Here is a 26,177-nt window from a genome sequence, read left to right as displayed (position 1 = left end):
TTTTTCTTTCTTTTCTCCTTCTCACTTCCCAGTCCCCTGTTTTTATTGTCCTGTTCCTTTCTTTTGCCCCCTCAACTCCTACTCCAGAGCCAATTCATCTGCTTGCTCAGCATCTAGCTTCTTCTCCTTCCCTCCTTATCTAACAGCTTTTTCCAAGCCCTCTCCCCGGCTCAAGCTGCCCTCTCATTGGCTGTCTCTCTCCAGGACAGCATTCTGTGCTGCTGCACCACAGATGTAGCAGGTGGTAGTGCCAGGCCCAGGGTGATTACTCGTGCCCACTGCCCTCTGGTTTCTGGAAGTCGTGAGGAGCTCTTTCTCCTCTCCCTGCCCTCTGTCATTCAGACTTTCCTATGTGCTGCTTTTGAAGAGGGCCATGTCTCCATGTTCCCCTATCTTGCATTTCTGGGGTCCTTGTGAATAGCTCCAGTATGTCTGGGCTGCAGCTCGGAGTTTTTTCCCCAAGCGGCAGCAGAATAAGACTGATTCTTTTCAGTTTCATGGCTGCCCACAAGGTGATGAATAGCCATGGCAAAATCTAGCAGATTCGTGCCAATTTCCTGCTGCTGCTAGTTGGGGGACGCTTTGAGTTGTAGAGACAGCAGCTGTCTGTCTGCAATCTCAGGCAGCCTTAGTAATGAAAGCTTTCCGTGTGTGCCGCTGATAATCAGAATGGCTTGTAAATCCTCTTGTCTCATTTTGTTTTTTTAAATAGAAGTTCAAATATTGCAGAGGTTGATGCATTAGTGCTCTGCCCCGTCCAGTCTCACCTACAGAAATTCCTTACTGGCTAGAGAGTGAATTTGTAAAGACCTTGCTGTACAGCATCCTGCCAGAGCTCAGTCACCATTCCATTTCTCTGTAATTAGCTGTTCCTAACCCTCTCCATCTTCCGCTGCTCCCATCTTCTACACCTGGGCATTGGTGGGTTGGGGGGCATGCATTCTGCCCTCTCGCTAAACATGTGGGGTGCTCATTGGGTGTGTGGGGGGGTGACTTCCTAAAGAACCAAGATAAACATGGCCAGCTTGTAGTGGCTGTTCCAGTTAATAGCCCCTCTGCTGACCCAGGGAGTAGGCATGCCATGGTATTTCAATGGAGCATCTGATTGGCCATGCATGGTGGATATGGGGGTGTGGGCCAATAGGAGAGAGAGGGAGGGATTAATGATGTTCATCAGAGTTGCTAACGTGTTTTAACCCTAATTAGGTTTTCTCTCCAGGCCTTAGGGAATAGGGATATGATGAGCCCCCAGAGCTGGAAGAGTCTATGTATACACATACCCTTCCCACCCCCACCCCCCTTTTTACCTCTAGGTTAAAGGTCCTGGGTGGTTTGGGGGAAGAAATGAATATGAGCCAGGGACCTGTCTCCTTCCAGGCTTTGATGGCTCCTGACTGCCAACTTGGAGTTATTCCGACAGGGGCGCGGTGCCAGGAGGGTGAGTGTCCTGAACCTGGTACTAATGCAGTGCTGTGCCCTCTGAACAGGCAGCATAATTGATGCCAACCTGAAACTCCTGCAGGAGGCAGAGCAGCGCCTGAAGATCATAGTGACTGAGAAATTTGATGTGGCTACGAAGCAGGGCAACCTGCCTCAGGTGGAACGTTTCTTCAAGATCTTCCCCCTGCTGGGCTTACACGAGGAGGGGCTGAGCAAGTTCTCAGAGTACCTCTGCAAACAGGTAATGGGCGCTGCAGAACCCACGGTGGCCCCTGGCCACAGCACCTCAGAGGAGAGTAAAATTGGGCTTCTGCCAACACAGGTGTTGAGGAACGAGATCTTGGCTCCTGCGCATCTAATAATGGTTAGATGCGACGAGACGAGATTGGGCCTGGTCAGCACTTTCCCTGCTCTTTGTGCTACCAGGTGGGGCTTTTGGGTGATCAGTCACAGATCCCAGGCCCTCACTCTGTGGTCCCCCCCCCCCCCCCCCCCCCCCCCCCCCCCCCCCCCCCCCCCCAATCTCACTTAGAGACAGCACCGTGCTGCTTGCGCTCAGCCTATGGCCAGCGTGGCCCCTCTGCACCCAGCCCTACTGCACTGGCACACTGATCAGTTTCTCCTGGTGCCATTATGTGCCTCAGTCTGATTAAATGATCCCTTGTGGTTAGCCAGATTTCTCCCAGAAAATGAGACCTTAGCATTTTGTTGAGGGGTCTACATCTCCTGCTCCCCTGGTCCTAGCTGCTGGTGCCTGGGGCTGTGCCTAGTGCTGGTGCCTGTGGTTGTTCTAGAGAAAAGGAACCAGACTGGATGGGAAACAGTGGAAACAGTGAGGAAGTGGAAAGAGCCCCAACAGGCGAAGACCTGGGAAAGCCTGTGGGGAGACTTGGAAGGAGAGGGAGAACTGGGATGGGGCAGAATGGGGAGGGAAGGGTGAAGTGTCTAGAAGGAGATCACAGTGCATAGAACAAGGTCACAGGTACAGTTAGGTTCCTTGGAGATTCCCAGGGCCCTTCTTTTTGTCCCTTTAGTCTTGGGGGTGAGAGACAGGAAGGGCCTTGCTGGGCTACTTTGTCTTCACAGAAAGCACTTGGGGTGCCCCCCAGTGGTGTAAAAGGGAATTACAGTCAGGTACCCAGGTGCTGAAGGAAGCCAGGCTGTACCACATTGATCTCATGTCCTACAGCTCTCTGCACAGGGCACAGGAGCCCTGGTGAATGGTGTTGGGGGTATTTGCTAGGCTGCCTTTTGCTAGGTTTTCTAGAGGTGAGAAGCTAGGATTTGTCACCTCTAGACAGTGGTTCCTGTCTGCATAGCACAGCCGAATACACCTATCTCTGCTAGAGATGTAGACTGCCCTACCCCTGGAGTCCCCTCTGCCATCTGACCCAGAGCATTAACACCTGCTCTGTAAGGTCCATGTGTCTTGTCGTGCTGGTGGCAGGGAAGGTGGAACAGCAGGGGGAAGGGCTGTATGGGGCAGGAGGGCAAAAGTCTCCCTTGTGCGGGGGCTCTGCCAGAACCACACTGACGCACTCCTTCCCCTGGAGTTTAGGTCGCTAACAAAGCCAAGGAGAACCTGTTACTGGTGATGGAGACAGACATGAGTGACCGTAGGGCTGCAGTCATCTTTGCAGATACACTGACGCTCCTCTTTGAAGGTAATCCCTCCCTGCACGGTTTGTCAGCTGGAAATCTTCCGCGATGGAAGGTGCCCAGACAATATCGAAGCTCTCATTTCTGGCTGCAGGAGGGCAGAACAGCGCCGTTTTCCTCTCGGTGGTGCTGGAATAGAGTACAAGGGTTGTTGGAGCCCAGTGACCCAGCTAGGTTGGAGTGCTGTCTGTTTCTGGCCAGCAGGGGGCATTGGGTCTGGAGCTCGCTCTTTATTCAGCTTTGGCTGGCAGGAGAGGGACTTGCAAAGGACCAGCTGGCTTCCTCCCCACAGGCTTCCTCCCCACGGCTCCTCCTGGAATTTATCCTTCTCAGTCTCTCTCAGCCTAAGGGACTGAACCAGAGCCGGACAGGAAGAGTTGTAGATCTCTGCCTTAAATAGTCAGCTGGATGTGAAAGGACTTGGTGAACGGGGCATGAAAGCTGCCCTTTTCCCTTCGGCTCCCCCAAACAAATTGGTTAGTTGCTGAAGAGTTTTCCAGACGCACAACTCCCCAGCCTCACCTGACTGGATGAACAAATCCCAGCCCGTAAGGCCAAAGAGCTGCTGTCCCTCCCTGGGCTGATTCTCTGGGGTTGGGGCAAGGCAGCTCTTGCCCTCCTTGAGAGTGGAGGGCCAGGGACTGGTATGTGTGTTGTGGGAAGACCATCAAGGAAAGGAATAGAGTGCTCTGCTGTCATCCCATACTATGCTACTGCCAAGCCACTCTCCTGTGTTTGCACTCTGCTGCTGCTGACCGCCCAGAGTGTATCTTCTAGGCTTGCCTGGCAGTGGTGTGAGGTGCAGAACACAGGGCTGGCTTTCGGAGCATCTGTCTGGGGAAGAGGAGCAGAGTTTGCCTTGAGATGAGTTTTCTAGAGCTAGAACTGTTCTCTTGTAGCATTAAGGGTGTGTAGGGGATTGAACTCAGTCTTTGGCATTCAGGATCTGCTTTGGTGTTGGCTGTGGGAAGAGGTTTCTTTTCCAGTTGGCTTAACTGGTGATTAGGGAGCTGCAGCTTTCTTCTGTGCAAAGCTTTATACCTGGCAAATGCGCTTGGTGGCCCACCTGCGTCTAGTGCTGGCTGCATTGGCTGGCAGCGAGCACGACGTGCCCTGCTTCTGGAGCAGGCAGCTGGGAGTGCATTGAGGCTGAAGGCATGGTTGAGGGGCTGGCCTTTCAGGCTCTGGGAGAGGGCTGGCTTGCCTCCCCCGAAGAGCTGCCTGGGAGTGGCTGCAAGGTATCTGCTGCAGCCCTCACGCACAGGTAGCGCAGTCGCCCGGTTAGAGCTAACGTGAGTAGAAATAGCACCGCAGCCGCGGCAGCCTGGACAGCGGCGGCATGGCTGAGCGGCATGGGCTGGGTACCTGCCCACTGGCTTTTGTACTCGGCATGGCTCAGCCGTGGCTCTGCTGCTGCCCATGCTCCTGCAGCTACGGTGCTGTGTACACTGGCACTAGCTCTCCCTGGGCTACCCTCGTGTGCGTATCCAAGCAGGGAACTCGCACCCCTTGCTCGTAGGGCAGACCTAGATTGAAAAGGGAGAGAAGGTGGAGGGTATAACTTTGGGGAGGGAGAAGGGCACCCCAGGATGTAGGGGTGGGTGATATGAGGATCCCACCAGCCTGGATTCTGAGCTGCGCTTGGGGAGGCGCTGTGTGCCCCTTCCTACGCCCTAGATCAGGATGCCACAGCCCAGGTCTTGGTCAGGATTGGGCAATTGCCCTGCCTGGGGCTTCCTACCACCACTAAAGCCACGAAAAATCACCACCGCTATCTTCTGGCAGGAATCGCTCGGATCGTGGAGACCCACCAGCCCATAGTGGAGACCTACTATGGGCCAGGGAAGCTGTACACCCTGATCAAGCACTTGCAGGTGGAGTGTGACCAGCAGGTGGAGAAGGTGGTGGACAAGTTCATCAAGCAGAGGGACTATCACAGGCAGGTAAGAGTGATGTGCAGTGTAGACTGACTGGGCTGCCGTCTAGAGCCGGCTCTGAGCCTCATACCCAGTGATTCTCTAACCTCCTGTAATCCTTCGCAAGTGGTGTGTGCTCCATGAGCCTCGTTGCTGGGCTCTGCATGGCCATGTGGGAAGTCTGGGCTTGGTACCTCACTTTCCAGGCCAGCAGGTTTGAGGCAGCAAGCTCAGCCTTGTGAGTAGGGTTGCCAACCCTCCAGAACTGAGTGTCCTGGAATTGGCATCGATCTCCCAGTGACTATTGAAAACAATCTGGGAGATTTCAATGGGATATTTTAAGAAAATGACATTGTCATGTTGGGAAAAAAATATCTGCTGGAAGAGCTTCAGGCAGAGTTGGCAACCCTACTTGTGAGTGGGTGGAAGGGACCTGGCATTACTCCATCACTGCTCTGATGGCTGACAGAGTGCCAGGAAGTGGGCATCTACTCTTTGCCCTGAAGGACAGCGGCCGCGGGACATGAGTGGGAGAAGCAAAGATGATCCTTTGGGGCTTGACTGGGTGAACAGGAGAAATCCTGTGGGGCGTTCTGATCTAGACTGTGTCTCTAACTCTTTCAGTGATCCTCCTGCCAGCTACAGCACTGCTGTTAGCTGTCTCATAGGCACACACCTTTAGAGGCCATCTGCGTTTGCTCTGCCTGGCCTAAGTCCTCACTGAGCCCCACAGTAAGTTCAGTTGCTGGGGAACAGGGGCTGCGAGTGGGTCGGTTTTCCCTCGGACCTCCCTGTGCCAGCTGCTCCTCAGCAGGATCGGTCCTATAGGGGAACCTAGCGTGGGGTTAAGGGCGATGGCGGGCGGAGATGGTGATGGCTCTCCTGTTCTCACAATTGCAGTTCCAGCACGTTCAAAACAGCATGGTGAGAAGTTCAGCTACAGAAAAGATTGAACCAAGGTACAGAAAATAAAACACTAGCTGCTTTCTTCCTCCACACTATTCCTCTGGCATTAATGCTGCTTCGCAGGTAGCTAGCACTTTCCATCTTCCAAATGCTTGACAACCACTAAAGCATAAAATCCCTTTGGTGTGTGTCTTTATTGCCCTTTAGGGGTCCATAAAGATGGTCTCAATGCTTCTTTGTTCTGCTTGTTCATTACCTGAAGTATCAGACCTTGACTTCCCAGAACGCCTAGGAATAGGCCAGTGCAGGAGGCTGATGCCCAACCTGCAGCTCTGCCAGCCCTCTCTGGTGAGGGAGATGGTGACTCTTTTATAGCTGGGGAAAGTGATCCACCATGGGGTGTTGTGACTTCCCACACAGCAAGTCCATGGCAGAGCTGGAATCAGAACTCTGGGCTCTGGACTGTGTTCCCTCCACACAGCGAGATTCTGTTGCATCAATTTCTCTCTAATAAACTGAAATACTTCATTTTCCCTGCTCATTATGGTCTTAAACTTGTCAGTTGCCCCAGATTAAAGCCATGGAAGCCCAGATACCACGCTTGTGCATGCCAGGTAGATACAGCTGAATCCTTCCCATGCAGTCGGATGTCACTCAGAGCACACCAAGCTCTGCCGTCCCTGAACAACACACCTACCTTGGTGTGTTTCTATAATTTAACTTCTTTATGAGGATAGTTTGTTGGCCTATGTCTCAGCGAGGCTAGATTAGCCTGATGCTCAGCTCCCAACCTGGAGGAGCAGCTTTTCGTCCAGTCCCTCCCCTTGGGTGGCTCTCGGGAGTTTAGGCTCCCGCCGGCAGAGTTCTCAGGCGCACTGGAAAACACAAGCCTTCCCACCATGTCAAGGTGCTAGAAATGCATATTAAAAAAATACAAACATTTTTGTTCAAACAATTTCTTTTTGTGATTGTATATGACCATTTATTACACTCGCCGTGTGTAACCTCCTTCGGCAAGTCGTTCTGGAACTCGTTGCCAGGGGATGTTTTGAAGGCCAAAACTATAACTGGGTTCAGAAAAGAATTAGATAAATTCATCATTAGGATAAGGTCCATCAGTGGCTATTAGCCAAGATAGTCAGGGACACAACCCCATGCTCTGGGTGCCCCTAGGCCTCTGACTGCCAGATGCTGGGACTGGACAACAAAAGATGGATCACTTGATAATCGCCCTGTTCTGTTCATTCCCTTTGAAGCATCTTGCACCGGACACTGTCAGAAGACAGGATACTGGGCTAAATGGACTATTGGTCTGACCCAGCATGGCCATTTTGTTCTTATTTTCTCTGGGCTTTAGCTTTCCCATCTGTAAAATGGGATGATAATATTTCCCTGCCCATCAGGTTGGTGGTGAGGCTTTGTGTAAGGCACCGTCTACATTTACAGTGGTGTATAGAGAACATATACTACACGTCCCCTCAGCATGGGTAAAAACAGCAGTGTAGATAATGAGGCATAGCTTAGGTGAGTGAAGACATGCCAGACCCTTAGGGCACATACCCTAGACAGCTCTCCAGTGCCCAAGCAGTGCCTCCCATGTCTACACAGCTATTTTTAGCAGTGTAGCATCCCTGCTGCAGTGAAAGGCTCTGGCGGGGGGGCAGCAGGCAAAGACTCCGGCAGCTCCCCCCGCCAGAGCCTTTCACTGCCATGTGTAGTACACACCAGCATGGATACAGCCTGCTTTTCACTGCGGCATGTAGCCACACGTGCCCTTCGTGCTGCTGCCAGCGTAGACAAGGCTTAAGTCATGTTTGCACAGTGATTTTGAAGCAGGCTCGAGGAGTATGTTTCCTTTTAAATTACACAAGAAGCTACCTTTTCTCTGCACACTCAATGTGCTATTCTTTGCGTGCAGGTACCATTGTTTCCTCACCTGCTGAATCAAGACAAACCCCTTGTTGTTTGCAGGTGCAGACTAGCTCTTGCCAAGGATTTGTAATGAATGTTTGTATACCAAAGCACACACGGAGGGAGCAGTGTCCAGGAGATTCCAGCCCTGGCTGGGCAGGGATCACACCTATTGCTAGCTGGGTCTAGTACGGCTTCTGCCCCAGCCTATCAATGGTAGTCGCATCCACCAACATAATGAACATTGTTCTTTAATTATTTTTGCAGAGCTTTTTGATAAATCCATCCTTTGCTCCTTTTGTGCATTATATGTCAGGGTGGTTATTTTACATGGTAAACTGCTTGGGACAGTGACTGTCTTGTGACCCTGAATTTAATACCAATCATAATCCCTCTTGCTTCAGGACACAAGAAGTCTCCTAACTGCTTGGGGATAGGAGGAAACTTCCTCTTTGGGCAGGTTCTTCGGTAACTGTCCATTGTAGGTGTCATAAATATAAAGGGAAGGGTAAACACCTTTAAAATCCCTCCTAGCCAGAGGAAAAACCCTTTCACCTGTAAAGGGTTAAGAAGCTAGGATAACCTCGCTGGCACCTGACCAAAATGACCAATGAGGAGACAAGATACTTTCAAAGATGGAGGGGGGGAGAAACAAAGGCTCTCTCTGTCTGTGTGATGCTTTTGCCGGGAACAGGAAGGAATGGAGTCTTAGAACATAGTAAGTAATCTAGCTAGATATACGTTAGATTCTGTTTGTTTAAATGGCTGAGAAAATAAGCTGTGCTGAATGGAATGGATATTCCTGTTTTTGTGTCTTTTTGTAGCTTAAGGTTTTGCCTAGAGGGATTTTCTATGTTTTGAATCTGATTACCCTGTAAGGTATTTACCATCCTGATTTTACAGAGGTGATTCTTTTTCTTCAATTAAAATTCTTCTTTTAAGAACCTGATTGCTTTTTCATTGTTCTTAAGATCCAAGGGTTTGGGTCTGTGTTCACCTATGCAAATTGGTGAGGATTTTTATCAAGCCTTCCCCAGGAAAGGGGTTGTAGGGTTTGGGGAGGATTTTGGGGGGAAAGACGTTTCCAAGTGGGCTCTTTCCCGGTTATATATATCTGTTAGATGCTTGGTGATGGCAGCAATAAAGTCCAAGGGAAAAAGGAAAATAGCTTGTACCTTGGGGAAGTTTTAACCTAAGCTGGTAAAAATAAGCTTAGGAGGTTTTCATGCAGGTCCCCATATCTGTACCCTAGAGTTCAGAGTGGGGAAGGAACCTCGACTGTAGGTGTCTTGCACTTTTCTCTGAAATATCCGGTGCTGGCCACTCTCAGGTGGCACTTTGGGCTGGCTGGACTCCTGGCCTGCTCAAATCTGGCAGGTCCTGTGTTTTACTACCCATAATAAAGTGGCCAGAAGCAAGTCTCAGCAGGCCTGAGTTCAGCAATGCATTTGAAAGTAAAGGGAATGACGGGCGGTTCTGAGCCATCTTGCAGAGCTTTGACTCTCCCGGCTCCCTCGGAAATGAGCATTCATGATTCTGTAGAGTGTGCTGCCTTGTTGTGTCATTTGGTTTAGGAAAACGAGTGCCCTTCCTTTTGTGGGCTTGCTACATTTTTTCTTACTGTGCCCCTTGCAGGGAACTTGACCCCATTTTGACAGAGGTCACCTTGATGAATGCCCGCAGCGAGCTGTACCTCAGATTTATCAAGAGACGGATTGTCTCGGACTTTGAGGTGGAAGACTCCATGGCCTCGGAGGAGGTAAAGCAAGGTAATCCTTGGAATGCCATTCCTTCTCTGGCTCCGTCTTCACAGCTCCTCAGTGGGTAGCTGGCTGGGTGAGAGCAGGCACTGCTGTGCGACGGCTCGTTGAAGGCAGCTTCTGGGATAGCGCTCTGGAGGGCTGGACCGTGTGGCATGGGGACCCCCATTTTCACAGTAGCATTTCATGCATCCAACCTCCTGCACAGTCTGACCCACAGTCTCTTGGAGCATGTCCTCCTCCTTCACTGTTGTGCACACCGCTCTTCAGGTCTCCCAGGAAACCTGGCCCTCTAGTGCAGTCAGGCTCTTCTGCTAGCTGGTTTGGAGACTAGCTTTTACCTTCTGCTACTTGGTCTCCTTTCCCCGCAGCTGGCAGGGTTGCACGTCGGACTTAACAAATGCAAAGGGTGGACTCTCTCCTCCACCCACCCAAAGCAGGTGGACAGTGCCATTGTTGAAATTTGGAGGTGACATCACATCATGGTGTTGCCCTGGACCTCCTTTGGTGCAGGGCTTGTCTTCTATATCTCTCCCTGGCTGGCAGGTGTCTGGCATGCTTTGCATGCGCTATCTTAGTTCTCTAAAACGGGGTTCTTAAATATTTTTGAAGCATGGAGGGCAGCTGAAAGAGGGGAGAGTGTGTCATGGACACCACCGCTTTCTTTCATGGCTGCATGGGCCAGCTCCCACTCGCATGTCTGTCTGTTACATAGTAGCTGGAAACGGAGGTGAGCCAGCAGCACGTGACCCACTCGCTCTCCGCAAACCCCAGTTTGGGAGCCATGGCACTAAAGCAAACAGCCCCCTTTTCGGTGTAGAATCCTTAAGGTAACTAAGTCTCTCTCTGAGCAGAGTGAACTTCGATACACGTAGGCTGGAGAGCTGGGGAAGGGAGCAGTAGCCTGGGAAGGGGTGAGGAATTTAAATGAAGGGCTCGTCTGGTGTCTTAATCGAGGTCATGGCTAGCTTTGATTTCCTCTCATATCCCACTGGGTGCTTAGTCTCACTGCTGGAGTCCTGAGGATCCTGTAATTTACACCTTGCGCTTTCGAGGACCCACAGCCATAGCTGTCATCTTCCCAGCTGCCGTTGGGGTGGGCCTCCCTTTGGAGCTCATCTCTCCCGCAGGAGGAGCAGCTGACGGATGAGTTCCATGGTTGTCCTTTGCCCAGTAACGAAATATGCTGCTTCTGCAGCTCACCCGGCTTCTCTCAGCTCAGGCAGCGCGACTGCAGTTGGCATGCCGAGGGGCTTTGCCAGGTGCTGGTACAGGATACCCCCAGAGTCAGGGTGGCAGTGCTGTCTGCTGTCCTTTGCTGCACAGTTCAGACACACGCTTCGTTCAGGGCGGCAGGGTTTGTACAGTGTGTGCCGGTTGGGTGCCATTCCGGCAGGTCGCTGCTGCCCCGCTGAGGAGCTGAGGTGGCCGTGGGGAAGTGCTTTCGGATGCTCCGTCACTGGTGATGGTTCTGGCTTGCTCTCTGCAGCGCATCAAAAGTCTTTGGACAAGCTCCTCAACAACTGTCTGTTGAGCCGCACCATGCAAGAGCTGATTGGCTGTTACATCACCATGGAGGAGTACTTCATGCGGGAGACTGTCAACAAGGTAGGGCCTACGTCCTGGGTAGCCTGGGGTGGGGACCGGGCCTTGAAATCCACAGGGGATTAAGGAGGTGGAAGCCTCTGGTTCCTGCTGCTCCACAGTCCTGCTGGGTGAAGACATGCAGGGGGCTCCCTGCCACACGTCGTGTATGGGGATTCCATTCGTACCCCTGGCCCCTTTCAGTAAACGACCTCTGGGGCGGTCATTGGGAACAATTTCACATGAACAATGTACAGAATTAATGGAAAAACTCCTTTCTGAGCTTCCCAGCCCAGAGTCCCCCATATAGATATGGAGTAAGGCTTGCAACCAGACACCCCCAAGCAGATGGTCAGGTCAGACTCGGTAGGCTTCGCAGAGTTGCACCTGGCCACAGTCTCCTAAGGAAAACCCAGAGCACTGCTGGCGGTGCTGTTGGGGGCAGTTTTCCTCGGAAGCAATAGTAGACCAAGGGTGGCTTAAGGCGTTGCTGGGCTGATGGGGTGTAGAACTGTGGTCTTGGCGCCTCTTGCTAGAGTAGGAGTGTTAGAATTTGGCCAAGACAACAAGGTTAACTTGGGGAATGACTCCACTGACCTGGATATCCTGCAGTGTCAGCCACGCTCATATCCTTAGCTTCCTGTACTAAATGCTTGGTGTGCGCTGATGAACAGCTCCAGGCACCACAGAGGCGGATGTATGTCAGGAGCGGATGAAGTGACTCCTCTGTGCAGAGCTTGTGACGTGTGCTGGATCCTGGTGTTGAAAGCCATTCTAGCAGTTTACGGCGTTGCTCCTCAGCCTGCCCTCCCATGCGCTGCCATTGAGCATGCCATGCCAAAGGACCCTTAGCCAGGACTGGACGTTAAGATGCTTCCTAACGTGACATAACAATGAGTTTCACGTACCCCAAGCCCCTTTCACACCCCGTGCAGTGTAAGAGACTCTTCCGTCACATGGTGACAAGCATGTACCCGATACCCTGGAGGGGGATGATGCAAGTAGGTTGGGTTTGAGCCCTGTGAGACAGATTGTGTGTTAATAGGTAGACCCCCCAGCCTGGCTCTGATTTTTACCAGCTGCGTGTCATGTTGCCGTGTGACGACAGGGCCCGAGGTCCCTGGCTGGGTGTGCTGTGGAGAGGCAGTGTGCTGCCAGGGCAGTGAGCACTGCAAAGGAGTGGAGCTCTCGGAGCACATAGGGGTGAGGGTGGAAGAAGGGGCATCCTGGTGATCTTCCCCGTTCCACCATTGGACATTGAGAACTAACAAATGGGGCTGTACCCGTAGACGCTCAGTGCTGCTTAGGCTTGGAGATGTGCTGCTCTGAGAAATAACCTGGTTCGAGTGGGGCTGGGAGGGCTAGTTGCCCCAGGAAGGTGGGTGGGCAGCCTGCAGGAAGGGGGACCTGTGCTTGGGGCTGGATATTTCTTTGAGCCATGCAGCCAAAGGTGAACCTGAGCCACTCAGCGAACCTATCTCAGTCACTTCCGGACTTGTTGGTCCCTTACCTGCTGCACTCACTGCTGTGAGTTTTCTTTCCCTTCAGGCTGTTGCTATGGACATGTGTGAGAAGGGTCAGCTGACCTCCAGCATGGTGGATGACGTCTTCTACATAGTGAAGAAGTGCATCGGGCGCGCCCTGTCCAGCTCCAGCATAGATTGTCTCTGTGCCATGATCAATCACTCCACCACCGAACTGGAGTCTGACTTCAGGTAATGGGGCAGGCTGCCTGCAGGCGTCCCTGGGGCTGAGTGCTGTCTCCGAGTCCCCCAGAGGGCACGCGGAAGGATGCAGGGGTGAGAGAAAATATACACTATTTATCAGAAAAGGCCATAACTGATTTCCCCCCTTATTCGGATCTGGTTTTGTTGCGTACTTAGCAAACACAGTGTTTGCTATAGGATGGTGTTTCCTGCATGTAGAGCCTCTGGGTTCCCATGCTTCTAACCTCAAGCGTGTCTCTTCTCTGCGACATGCCATGTGAAAACAGGCCCTTGGTGGCCTTGGTGGGGCGAATGGATGCAAGAGCCTCAAAGACAAAAAGTCATCAAAAGGGCTGGGAGGAAATCCGTGTAGTACTTATACGTGTTTTACCTGCGCGATTGTACAGTCTGTGCTGGGCCACTTGCGGGCATTCACCTTAGAGCTCCACATGGCAGGTGAGGTTCCCTGGGGCCACTTTAATGCAGCAACTTGAGTGGCTGCTTGATGCTTTTGAACAGGGGGCATGTGGGTACAGAAATCAACCTGTGTCTGTTTTGCATCCCGAGATGGCAGTAGCCAGAGGGAATACAGAAGTGACTGATCTCAACAAGCTGTTGCAACCAGCCCATTTGGGTGAGAGCTCGGGAAGGAAGCATTCTGGCAGGATCCCTGGATGCTGGGCAATGGACATTGTGAGGAGCAGAGCGGTTTGGCAGGGTTCTGTTTGCCATGCCTAGATCCTGGCTCCTGACTTGAGCAGAAGGGAACTGCTGACCAATATTTGCTAGGCTAATTATTATATATCTGTGTCTATCACTTTATTCACACCAGGAATGGTAATAAGCATTAAGCACACAATATCAATATAACGTTGTATATCTTTCTTGTGGTTACATGGCCTGACTTGGTCTGTGTTCCGTAATCCTGTTCACTGGTGCTATGTATCCCACAATGCTTTGCAAAGCTGAAGTCAGCTTTGGCTTTAGAAAACAAGAAAGTTGTCAAAGGCAAAATACATTAATGTTCTGCCCAGTACAAGCTAGGGAGGTACCTTCATGAACCAGTAGCTGGAATGCTAGTATCCACAACAGAGCTAAGGGAGGACCAGAATTACAAGTTAAGGAACTGGGATGAACTGGTGGGCTGGGTTTTAGTCACACGAAGAGTTTTGTAACTTGTAAAATCATCCTAGAAGTACTCCTAGCTGCACTGGGTGATTTTGGAAGCAGCCTCCTGTGTAAGGTGAATTCAACAGGCTGCACGAGTCGGCTTCCCAGACGTTGGTAGCGTATGGAACCTTTTTTCCGGGACTAAAGTATCCTTGACTTCTAGCAGTTACCCTGTCCTGATATTGGTCTGTTGAGTGCATTTTATAGCGAACCAAAGCGTGCTCAAGGAGTGGACTATACCATCTCCCAGCAGAAGTGGGCCATCTTAATTCTCATATGTTCTTCCCAGGGTGAGTCGTGGCCAGAGGGCTGGGCTTGTGCAACTGGGCCTGACCTGATGCTTCTCTGTCCGCCTGATTGGCTTGCTCTGTTCGGTACTAAGGCACAGTGTGCTCTGTCTGTCCCCAGGGAGGTTCTGTGCACCAAGCTGAAGCTGGGCTTCCCGGCCACCACATTCCAAGACATCCAGAGGGGGGTGACCAGCGCGGTGAACATCATGCACAGCAGCTTGCAGCAGGGCAAGTTTGACACCAAAGGCATTGAAAGCACTGATGAGGCCAAGCAGTCCTTTCTGGTGGGTTTTGTGCAGGCTTGGATGGAGGGGAGGGCAGGCGGCAAGGATAGAGGGCCTGGAGAACGTGAGGAAAGGGAGATGCTTGGATATCTAGTGTCCCAGGAACCAGAAAGTTTGTCTCATGGGCTTGAGTTATATCACCATGGCCTGAGAGCCAGGATGGGGCAGGGTGATCTCTGACTCCTGGTAGAAGGTTGATGCTGCATCTCCTGTGAGTAGGTCTCCCAAACCATTCCTCCCTGGATACTTAGCCAGGCAAGATCCTTCAGTCATCCCACAAGCTGTCATGACTGTGTGTTCCCCTTGGCTGGGAAAGTGGATCTGCTCTGCACTGAGATTAGCACCGATGCCCTGCAAAGAGGCATTGGGAGCGTGCCACTTCTCCCCAGAGGGGAACTCTTGCACAGAAGGATTGCATAGGATGAATGAGCTCTGCTGATACAACAGAGGGGTTTTCATCACAGGCACCCACTGCACTTGGAGTGTGAGAGCCATTCCGTTGTCTTCTCTTCACTATGGTGCTACAGCCGGCCGTGTTTCAGGGTTCAGAGCCTGGAAGTCAACTTTACAGAGCAAGAAATGTGAGCCCTCGGGAGTACCTCCTCTGTCACCTCTCTGCTGCTTTCCTCCATCTGGAGGAGCACTGTATAGATCTCAGGACACCCATGCCCTACACATGCATATGGGAGACTGCACTGTTTGACTGGTTTCCAGCACTGAAAGGGTTTCCCACTGATGGGACACCCTTGATGCCAAGCAGACCTCAAGTGAAGTCCTTTGACTGGCAGCTGTGGTGATGGCTGGCACAGACCTGCATGCCCTGTCTGCCCACGGCAGCACTGTGAATGCATAGCAATAAGGAGGTTATGCAGGTGGTTCCTTTTAGCAAATTTCATCGTGCTTGGAGGATAGATAACAACAAAGGCATGAGTGAAAGGAGGGTGCAGGGCCGATGGCTTTATTTCGTTACATGCTCGGTGACAGGGCTCTGGATTTCCTGAAGGAAAGTACTTAAAATGTCAGCACTCCTGCTGGAGTCCCTCATTCACCTGTCAGCCCGGCTCGTTTTCCTGTCTCCAGGAAATCTCAGCATCGCACTGACATTTATTTCAACAGGTGAAGAGCAAAGTGTTACCACTGCTGAAGCTTTAACGAGGATTATCACAGGGCAGAAGAATTTCTGCGCTCTCCTGCCTGCCCATCAAAGACTCGCTTTTCGTCACCGTTTTCCTGGACTTTTACTTGTCATCTGCTACGTACTTGTGTGTAAGCAGCTGGCTCTGGGCGTTCGCAACCCAGAGTGTTCTCTGTGATGCTGCCACGAAAGCGGTGCAAAACACAAGGGTGGGACTTCCTGCAGGAATGAGGCAGAGAGCTGTCACTCAAACACTTTTATATATAAAACAGTAGTGGGGGGAGGGTAGATCAGCCATCACTGGAAACATATCATGTCTTCTACACTTACCTATTTGCAGGTGACTTACTGTGCAGTTCCATTATGCTCCTTCCTCTTTGTTCCAGGTGACCTTAAACAATGTGGAGGTCTGCAGCGAAAACATAATGACCCTGAAGACTACTTTGGAGGTAATGTCTGGCATCTTTATTGGCTTCCTATAACCAGCCTTACAATCAACTCCGGTCCAGCTGGGTAAATTTTAAGGGCCTCTGTTGTGGAATGAGCGCTCCTAGCCTCCTGTGGTCTTGGCCTAAATTAACTTTTAGCGATCTTATTTAACCTCGGGTGACCTGTCCTGCTAGTTCAAATAGCTTGGTAGAAAAATTGGGCTGGATGGGACCACTATGAATTCCTTGAGTCTATCCACCTACCTCCTGGCAGAATAGATGTCGTTATCCCTAATGAATTTCCAAATTTTCTGTGAGGCTGAAGCCTTCATTGTTTACAGGGACAGCAATTTGTTTCCTGTTTTCGTTTTATACCTAAATCTTCCTGTTGTGGGGCCTTTACTACATGTTCGATCTGTATCTAATGAGAATTTGCTCATTCGCATACAGCATCTATGTCTGAACCTCTTTCCTCTTGACTGACTGTGTTCTGGTTTTAACCTTTCTTTATCACTCTCATTTTCCAAGGCCAGGTCTACACTACAGACCTAGATCGGTACAGCTGTGTCGCTCAGGGATGTGAAAATTCCACACTCCTGAGTGACATAATTATATCAATGTAACCTCTCGTGTAGACAGTGCTGTGTCGACGGGAGGGTTTCTCCCATTGACATAGCTACCGTCTCTTGGGGAGATGGATTAACTACACTGGGGTTCTCAAACTTAATTGCACCGCGACCCCCTTCTGACAACAAAAATTACTACACAACCTGAGGAGGGGGGACCGAAGCCTGAGCCTGCCCGAGCCCCGCTATCCTGGGCAGGGGACCAAAACCTGAGCCCCACCACCCCTTGCAGGGAAGAGGGGGCAAAGCCGAAGCTCAAAGGCGTCATCCCCAAGCAGGGGGCCTGTAACCTGAGCCCCGCTGCCCAGGGCTTGGGCTTTGGTCCCAGGCAGTGGGGCTCGGGCTTTGGCTTTAGCACCGGGCCCCAGCAAGTATAAGCCAACCTTGGCAACCCCGTTAAAATGGGGTCGCGACCCACTCTGGGGTCCCGACCTGCAGTTTGAGAACCCCTGAACTACACCAATGGGAGAAGCTTCCCTGTGTCTTCCACTGTAGCTCTGTACATGTAGACAAACCCCAAATCTCCAGTACCGTTTCTGCTGCTCACCTTTGAACTCTGTTCAATTTACCTGATTATTTTTAATAATGACTTGTATTTCCCAACTCATTTTGTCCTGATGTGGTAGCCCTGTGGACGAACCAGAAGAAAATACTGATGATACACACAGGGACTCTCTCAAAAAAAACCACCAGCCATGAGAACCTGAGACTTTTTTTTTTTAAAGGGGATGCAGCTCAGCTGCTAAATCGATACCTAGCGTCAAAACAGAGTGACTGCTGTCCAAAGCATGGAAAAGACCTAGCCCAGGCCTTGCAGAGCTTATAGCTCAATAGATGTGATCCAACCAGCCGATGCAAGAAAGACTCTGGGTGGGGGGACAAGTTACGAAAAACTTGTGGCTGGTTAGGGTTGAGCAGGTATCTTAGTGGCTCTTAGATTAGCGAGGGCTTCTCTTCAGTCGGTGTTAATACTGTCCTGTATTTTTATTATTGGGGTGAGTGTGGGGTTGCAGTTGGGGAGGGAAGTAGTGGAGAAGGGCAGTGACTGAGGGCGTAGAGTGGGGAAGTAGAAGCTGGGGTGGGGGGAAGGGAAAGAAGGTGGTCTAGTTACTGAAGAACCTGATCTGCAGACACAATTGAGTAACCGAATTTGCCAGTGCAAACAAAGCACATGCAGACTTGTGCCTGCCCAAATCCACAGGCTGGAGCTGCAGATCGGGTGCAGCTGGGGAAGATCGAAGATAGACTTTCTCCATCTGGTACGGCATTTGGGGCAGGGACGGTCTGTTACGTCGTACAGCTCCTAGCACACTGAGGTGCTGCTCCATGATGGGTTCCAGGGTGAAACTGCAAAATAAATGAATATTAGCGCTCACCCCATTTCTGGTAGGGTTGGGCTGTTGATGTTCGTCCCAGTAAAAGAGACATTCATGTTGGGACTTGTCCTTTTCTGAAAACGTGGTTGAATGGACTGAAATCTCTCCTCTGGCCAGGCCAAGGGCTAGCTTGTCAGCGCTTGGTTCGACCTTGTGAAAATGCTAAAAGAACCCTCCACCCCTTGTTTCTCCATCTGTAACATGGAGATAATTTCTATGTGTCTTGGGTTAGATGCTCTTTCGCCTTGTGACACATGAGGCAACCAGGTGGTTCCACCTCCGTCTAGTGCCACGTTTCCTGCTCCACTGTGGTCTCTTTCCACGACAGTAGCATCTTTCTCAATGGTTTTCTTGGGACACCTGTTGTCCTCCTCTTTCCCATTTTCCACCAAGTCTGCATATGGGGGTGTCTTTCCCACAGAGCGACTGTGCCAAGCTGCTTAGCCAAGGCTTTGGGGGAGAACAAGCCGAAGCCAAGATCGACAGCTGCCTCGCTGACATGGCTGCGGTGTCTAACAAGTTCCGAGATCTGCTGCAGGTGAGCTCCTTGCCGTGTGGGTGGTGCGCTCCGGCTGAGGCAGCCTGGCTTTGCCACTCGGCTGGCTCTGAGATGCGCTCACAAATGGGAGATCATCAGCCCAGGGCCTGTGCTAACTTTGGATCTGAGTCCAGCCCATATGGTGTAAGATGGTGCAGAGGGGTCCAGCTTTAGTGGAGGGGGAGTAAACACTGATCGTGTGCTGAGTAACAGTGATGCCTCCTGGCTGGGGAGGGATAAGCATTAAAGGCAAGCTGCGGAGCAGAAGGAATGTGGTTCCCCTTGCTGCTTTGTGCTGAGCAAAGGTGGTCTCGCCAGGTAAAGGGGCAGTATTTTTAAATTAGAACCATGAGTTCTCAGATCTTCCCTTCTCCCTCTTTGAGGGGAATCTTGGCAAGACCTCCAGAGGGTCTGTCTAAGGATGTCATCTGAGATGCTCCGGCCATCCCACAGATGTAATCCAAGAACCAGCATCTCTCTTCCCCTATTGAAATATCCAGCTTCCCCATCTCTCAGTGGGTAGCTGCTGCTAAGGCTACAATCTCATGACATCCCTGATCAAGTCTTCCAGCGAGCTTGCCAAAGAGAGGGAGAGGAAGGCCTAATGTTTGGTGTATGGAAGCCAAGCAGCAGAGAACTTGGTTTGAGCAAACCCTGAGGCCATCTTTCGCCTTGTGAGCGGAGCGGGGAGAGCAAAACCATTTTCTCTTGCTTTGCCATGCACCGTCCCCGGCTTGCTTGGAGCCTCTCCTGCAGGCGGGTCCCAGGCCCATGGCTAATGCTGAAACCACGTAGGAACCTTGTTAAAGCTGGATGGGAAGCAACTGAGCTCCCATCCTGCCTGAGTCACAGATATCCCCTTTCAGTGGGAAAGGGCAGCTGCCAGCAGACTCCGAGATGCCAGTTGTAATTAAAAACTTCCACCAACTGCCTGGTGAGAAGCTTCTCGCAGGGTGACCCCTCATGTCCCGCTGAGCCCGGCAGCTAGTCTGCTTGGCACTGGAGACCCTTCACAAGCACTCTAGCCTTGCAGCTACCTAGGACTTACCTAGGCCCCCAACAGCCACCACTCACAAGCTGGTGCGTGTGGGGAGGGGTGTGTGCGACATGGAACTGCTGCTTCCCGGGAAAGCAGAGTCACTGCTACCACAGCTAGCTCTTCTCTAAGCTTTTCCTGTTGAACAAAGCTATGCTGGGGGAGAGGGGGGCCTTTGGAACCTGGCCATGGCTGCCTTCTTGCCATATCTGGCCCTGAGCAAGCAGAAGGCCATGTCAGTCAGTGGCCTTCCCCTTCCCACCCTGGGGCTCCTGAGCATGGCGCTTGGCATCCAGGCTCGTGGGTTCCATTCCCATCGCGACTTGCTGTCTGACCCTGCACAAGTCTCTCTCCAGGTTTCGTTTGCCCCCTCTGGAGGTCATACTCCCCTGGCTAACAGGGCAGACTCCAGGTAGTGTGAGAGGAGCAGTTTCATAGCCATGGCTGAATGGTGCACGTTCGTTGGAATCAAGGTGTGTTCAGTCATTTGCCAGGTCCTCTTCCTCTCCTCCCCAGGAAGGACTCAGTGAGCTGAACAGCACAGCTGTCAAACCACAGGTGAAACCCTGGATCAACCTCTTCCTTTCGGTCTCCCATAATATCGAGGAGGTAAGCCTCACCTTTCTCTGCTCCCGAAGCGTCCAGCTCCATAGGGCTCTGCACCTGTAACGGTGGGGAGGGGTCAGAGGGACAGGCCTGGCTCACGTCCCAAAGATCTTCCCTGCTGTTACCTCAGCATGGCCAGGCAGTGAACTCCTTGGCCGTCCAAGGACAACCCGTGGGACTGAAACCTGGAAAACATGGTGAGGGGTACAGAATGCTGTACTGTCAGGGACCTTTCCTATCCCAGTGTCACAACTCAAGGCTTCTCATGCCAGTGACACACAGTTCTGAAAAGCACTATGCTAGCCGGTTTGTGTGGGACAGGGACAAGTTTTGGCATGAAGGAATATCTGCTCCCCACCCCTGGACTGTCCCTTAGGATGCTCTACGCTGGTGACTGAGGGGCTAACTCTGTGGGTTGTTGCTTTAAGTAGCCGTACTGGATTAGACCATTGGTCCAGGTAGTCCTGCATCCTTGCCTTGTATCTGATACTTCAGAGCAAGGCAGAAATGCATTGCTGGTAACACACCTGGTCAAGTTGTGCACTGGAGTACGTGGCATAGAGAGCACACTTATAAAGTTTGTGGATGATACCAAGCTGGGAGGGGTTGCAAGTGCTTTGGAGGACAGGATTAAAATTCAAGATCATCTGGACAAACTAGAGAAATGGTCTGAAGTAAACAGGATGAAATTCAATAAGGACAAATGCAAAGTCCTCCACTTAGGAAGGAACCATCAGATGCACACATACAAAATGGGAAATGACTGCCTAGGAAGGAGTACTGCGGAAAGGGATCTGGGGGTCATAGTGGATCACAACCTAAATATGAGTCAACAGTGTAACACTGTTGCAAAAAAAAGCGAACATCCTTCTGGGTATTAGCAGGAGTGTTGTAAGCAAGATATGAGAAGTAATTCTTCCGGTCTACTCCATGCCGATTAAGCCTCAACTGGAGTATTGTGTCCAGTTCTGGGCACCACATTTCATGAAAGATGTGGACAAATTAGAGAAAGTCCAGAGAAGAGCAACAAAAATCATTAAAGGTCTAGAAAACATGACCTATGGGGAAAGATTGAAAGAATTGGGTTTGTTTAGTCTGGAGAAGAGAAGACAGAGAGGAGGGAACATAACAGTTTTCAAGTACATAAGGTTTTTCAAGGAGGAGGGAGAAAAATTGTTTAACCTTTGAGGACAGGACAAGACGCAATGGAATTAAATTGCAGCAAGGACAGTTTAGGTTGGACGTTAGGAAAAACTTCCTAATTGTCAGGGTGGTTCTGCACTGGAATAAATTGTCTAGGGAGGTTGTGGAATCTTCATCATTGGAAGTTTTTAAGAGCACGTTGGACAAACCACCTGTCGGATGGTCTAGATAATAGTTAGTCCTGCCGTGAGTGCAGAGCTAGATGACCTCTCGAAGTGCGTTTCAGTCCTACAATTCTGTGATTCTATGCCGAGGGAGGGGGGAATCCTTCCTAAGTCCCTGGCAATCCGTTTATCCCCTGAAGCAGAGCTTTAGATCATCTTGAGCATGCACAACTATATATGTTAGTAGGTATGCTATCAACCTAGCCATTGGAAAGTGCTGGGCCCAGGTCAGGCATGACCTTGTCCTTTCTCCTGGCCTCTCCCAAGCGGGGACACAGATGAGCACGAAAAGACTCTTTAGTGCAAATAACTCTTGGGCATCCTGGGGTCTGCTAAATCTTTCAGGCCAGATAAAGCTAAGTAGAGAAACTGTGGAGGACTTGCTGCAGTGCAGCAGGGATGTAAGGCCTATTAGGACTGCTGTAGCTCCAGTAGGTTCTCCCAGTCCTGACAGAGTGCAGCTCTTCACAAGCCAAGGGGTGTCGGGGATAAGTAATTACCCCTGCATTCTGCTCCAATGCTAGGAAGAGTTCAATGATTATGAAGCCAACGACCCCTGGGTCCAACAGTTCATCATCAACCTGGAACAGCAAATGGCAGAGTTCAAGGTAAGTTCTCCTGAGCACCAGTAACTTAATGTGAGGCTTTGGGTCAGTCGTGCACAGCAGCATTGCCTGACTCAAACTCCCTGCTCTGGCGAGTGATGGACATAGTCCTCCCCTGATTGCTCATGCTGTTTAAAACAACCCAAAGTCACCCCCTTTGCTTTGATTCTCCAGCGCTGAGCCCTCCCGGAGAGGTCAGTGATCCTCACATCTGTGGGTGTTCCCAAGTCCCGGTGCCCCAGGCCTGACTGCTGAGCCATTCTGGTTTTGTTTGGCTCTGCTCTTTAAGCATGGCCACTAGCATCATAAAGGTGGCTGTTCTCACTGACACCAGGCCTCCCTGGAGGCTCTTTCACTGGCGCTGGTTTCTGTTGACTTCTTCCCAGTGGCTGCACTGCCAGGACAATGACGTGGTTTTCTGTCCCCAGGCTGGGCTCTCGCCCGTGATCTATGACAGCCTCAGCAGCCTGACCACCAGTCTCATTGCCATTGAGCTGGAGAAGGTGGTTCTCAAATCTACCTTCAGCAGGGTAAGCAAACAGCTGGGTCCTCCCTTCCTTGAGCAGCAGCCGCCGGACTCCTGGCAGAACCAGGAGAGTCCTGCCTTCAACCCTCTCCTACTCTAAGAGGGGTGGTGAGGCTGGGCTAGAATGCCCCATACAGCTGTTGCCCTGCTGGCCGTGGCACTGAGCTTCTTGCTGTGCTGTTGCGTCAAGGCTCCTGCTACCCTGCAATTCCAGCCTTTGAAGCTAAAGCTTAGGTTTTCCTCCCCACTCAGCGACCCTAGTGTTTGTGACTAGACTTAGCCAGCTCAGAAGAGCCCCCATTGGAGTGAACTGTCAGAGGAAGCCGTTGGCAGTGGGGCTAGGGAGACCTTGCAGCAAAAAAGGCATTGGCCCCTAAAGTGTCCGGCTATAAGCCACTGCCTACTTTCCAGCCCCAGAGCACCATGTTCCATGGAATTCCTCCCTCTCCTCACCCATCATGACATCTGTAAGATGGAAAGCCATGGGCCTGTGAAATGTGGAAGAGTAACATGGTTTGCTTGGTGCCCTCAGCTTGGCGGCCTGCAGTTCGATAAGGAGCTGAGATCGTTGATAGCCTATCTCACCACCGTGACCACGTGGACCATCCGGGACAAGTTTGCTCGTCTTTCCCAGATGGCGACCATCCTCAATCTGGAAAGGGTGAGCTCTCCCCTGACTCAGTGCTGGGGGTGGTAGAATGATCAACATCAGCAACTTCCCGAGCCAGCCTCCACAGAAGTCTACTAGGCTCAGCCCGATCTTAGCAGCCCCCCACCCCCTCACCCCCTATGCCTGCTGTTCCTGCAGCACTCACTGCTGGTGTGGGGAGGGGTAGTTGCAGGAACTTGGAGCTTCTGCCCACCTGTCACTCCCACCCCATGCTCTGGAGTGTCTGATCTTCCATGTAGTTGGAGCTGGGGGGTAGAATGGCATATTCATGTGTTGTCATTTCCCACAGCTTGACCTTCTCTTTCTTTCTCCAGGTGACAGAGATCCTGGATTATTGGGGCCCCAACTCAGGCCCCTTGACCTGGCGCCTCACCCCAGCCGAGGTCCGTCAGGTGCTGGCCCTCCGAATCGACTTCCGCAGCGAGGACATTAAGAGGCTGCGCCTGTAGCTGGCGCGCTGTCTGCAGCTCCTGGCCGTCCTCGGATGCGCTTCATAGTGTGAACGTAGCATCCCATGAAGCCTGTCCTCGTGCTTCCAGCACTTGCTGTAGCAGGACTGTGATAGGCTCAGGGGCGGCCAGCTGGCTCGGTCAGTCACCAGCCCTGTGACTACTCTAGTGCTGCTCCCCACACCCGGCTTTCCTGGTAGGGGAGACCTGGACTCGAGAAGGCCCAGTTCGGCTCACTGCCCTTCAGGGAGCAGAGATATGGCGGCTGTGCAATCTCTCCTGTTGAGAGCAGCGGCATTCCAGCAGGGCTCCTCGCTGAGGTGCCCTCCCCCATGACACTAACACAGAGGGTTATAGCTTGCTCATGCCTTCCTCTGCTCGCCTTCCCTTCTCATGACAGGTTCTGTGGCGTACGTGGCTGCAGTTCCAGATGCTGCCCCATGAGGTGACTCAGGCAGCAGTGACCTTCTGCAGCCCTCCACAGACCATTGGCTCAGAGTCCATGGTTGCCCTGGCCCACCAGGGGTGTAATCCTGGTGTAATCCCTTCAGCTGCTGGAGTTCCAGGGGGCAGTCCCTGTCCTGCAGGAGGAGCTGTCTCCCAGCGCCGGATGGGCGAGTTCTTCAGGGTGGGGCATAAGTGGGGATTGTCTGAATTTCACGCGGGGGCTGCTGATGGTCGAGTCCCTTCCAGAATCAGGGCTCTGGCTCCTCTTGTATCTCTTTACACGCTGTGCAGTGAGGTGGTGAATAAAGATGGAGGAGTGGGGAGTAATGTTTCTCCGGTGACCTGTGTTACAGGCTGGGCGAGTGCACAGCCAATGGGAGCTAAGGCTGGAACCTACGGCAGGCTCTTTCCCTACCTCCAGTGTGGTGTGCGCTTGTCCTGTCCATCCGCCAGGTGCCCTGAGAGCACACAGTTGCCAGCTGCAGTTGGCACTCAGCTATTCTAAGTGCTGCTGAATTTGCACCGCTTAGCCCAGTACTGTGCTAGCCCCGTCGCCCTGCCCTGCAGCTGTGCTGTGTAATGCTCTCAGCCCTCCCTGGGTGCAGACTGGCTGTGCCTCTCCGAAAAGCCTTGGCCTCAGCTGGGCGGGCTGAGCTGTCTCAAGCCCAGGGCTCTGCGGGGAATGCACAGCCCGCTGGGAGGGAAGAGTGTTGTGACAGCACACGACCAGGGGGTCCTTTCATGTACGGGAAACTCTCAGCTCTTGGTAGTCAGAAAAAGGGCGGAGGGGGAGGAGCAATGACACCACAAAACTAAAAGCTTCTGTAGTGTGCAGGGACTTGGCTGCTCCTGGAAGCCAGCACTGCCTGTGAGAGAGTTGCTGGTGGGTAGCAGAGGATCCCCACATGCACAGAACCGGCAGGGCTTGGGCTGCCCCAGGCACTGTTCGGCTGTAAACAGCTAGACTAGATCGTGGAGGCTGGGCTTGGCTCCGGCTCGCTCCCCCTGCAGGGCTTTGCACACGTGTCTCAGAGCATGCTGGACCGTTCACCGTCCTGCTCAACCATTCAGGAGTCATTCAACGGGCTTTGTGGTCTAATCCTACTTGCTCTAGGAAAAGCGGCTACACTAACCTGTTCTCATGAGATGGCTCGGTGCAGGAGATACCTGCAAATCAAGGGTTAGTCATCATTCCCATGGACCCAGTTACTGATGCGCTCTGCATAAAGTCCATATAAAAATACAAGTACAGGACCCGAGCAGCTGCAGGGGCTATCTCCGCTGTACAGAGGCTTGGAAGGATTAGTGTTTTATCAGCAAATGTTGAAACACTGATTTCACTGTACATCCTAATAGATGAAAAACAATCTCAGTGAATGATTGAAATGTACAGATAGGCCAGGGGTGGGCAACCTATGGCCTGTGGGCCAGATCTGGCCCACTAGCTGTTTTAATCTGGCCCTCAAGCTTCTGCTGGGGAGCAGGTCTGGAACTTGCCCTGCTGCAACCAGGGAGCAGGGTTGGGGGTCCCTCCACTTAGCTCCCAGAAGCAGTGGCATGGCCCCCCTCTGGCACCTACGCATAGATGCAGCCAGGAGGCTCCGCTCTGCATGCTGCCCCCCCCCCCGCCATGCCACCCCTGCAGCTCCCAGGGGCCAATGGCAGCTGGGAGGTGCTGAGTCGCATAGCCTCTGTGTAGAAGCCGGAGGGGGACATGCCGCTGTTTCTGGGAGCCGCTTGAA

The 26,177-nt window shown here is 52.1% G+C and overlaps 1 protein-coding gene across 4 annotated transcripts in view; it reads left to right on the top strand.

Annotated features, from left to right (window-relative positions):
* The window catches only part of COG4 (component of oligomeric golgi complex 4), a 32,200-nt gene extending 7,438 nt beyond the window's left edge, over positions 1 to 24,762 (top strand). For all 4 annotated transcript variants that reach the window (XM_037877653.2, XM_037877654.2, XM_037877655.2 and 1 more), the window contains exons 5-19: positions 1,488 to 1,681; positions 2,999 to 3,104; positions 4,885 to 5,042; positions 5,916 to 5,974; positions 9,468 to 9,601; positions 11,082 to 11,200; positions 12,725 to 12,891; positions 14,461 to 14,626; positions 16,148 to 16,210; positions 18,613 to 18,729; positions 20,282 to 20,374; positions 22,263 to 22,346; positions 22,772 to 22,873; positions 23,402 to 23,530; positions 23,854 to 24,762. In XM_037877653.2, coding sequence (XP_037733581.1) covers positions 1,488 to 1,681; positions 2,999 to 3,104; positions 4,885 to 5,042; positions 5,916 to 5,974; positions 9,468 to 9,601; positions 11,082 to 11,200; positions 12,725 to 12,891; positions 14,461 to 14,626; positions 16,148 to 16,210; positions 18,613 to 18,729; positions 20,282 to 20,374; positions 22,263 to 22,346; positions 22,772 to 22,873; positions 23,402 to 23,530; positions 23,854 to 23,988 — 1,826 coding nt within the window. In that variant the 3' untranslated portion in view covers positions 23,989 to 24,762. The remainder of the gene's footprint in view (positions 1 to 1,487; positions 1,682 to 2,998; positions 3,105 to 4,884; positions 5,043 to 5,915; positions 5,975 to 9,467; positions 9,602 to 11,081; positions 11,201 to 12,724; positions 12,892 to 14,460; positions 14,627 to 16,147; positions 16,211 to 18,612; positions 18,730 to 20,281; positions 20,375 to 22,262; positions 22,347 to 22,771; positions 22,874 to 23,401; positions 23,531 to 23,853) is intronic.
* The last annotated feature ends 1,415 nt before the right edge of the window (positions 24,763 to 26,177 follow it).

The sequence above is a fragment of the Chelonia mydas genome, chromosome 12, assembly GCF_015237465.2.
Source record: "Chelonia mydas isolate rCheMyd1 chromosome 12, rCheMyd1.pri.v2, whole genome shotgun sequence".
NCBI classification, from domain to species: Eukaryota; Metazoa; Chordata; order Testudines; family Cheloniidae; genus Chelonia; species Chelonia mydas.
Note: the sequence above shows the minus strand (reverse complement) of the source record. Positions and strands in the feature narration are given on the sequence as shown.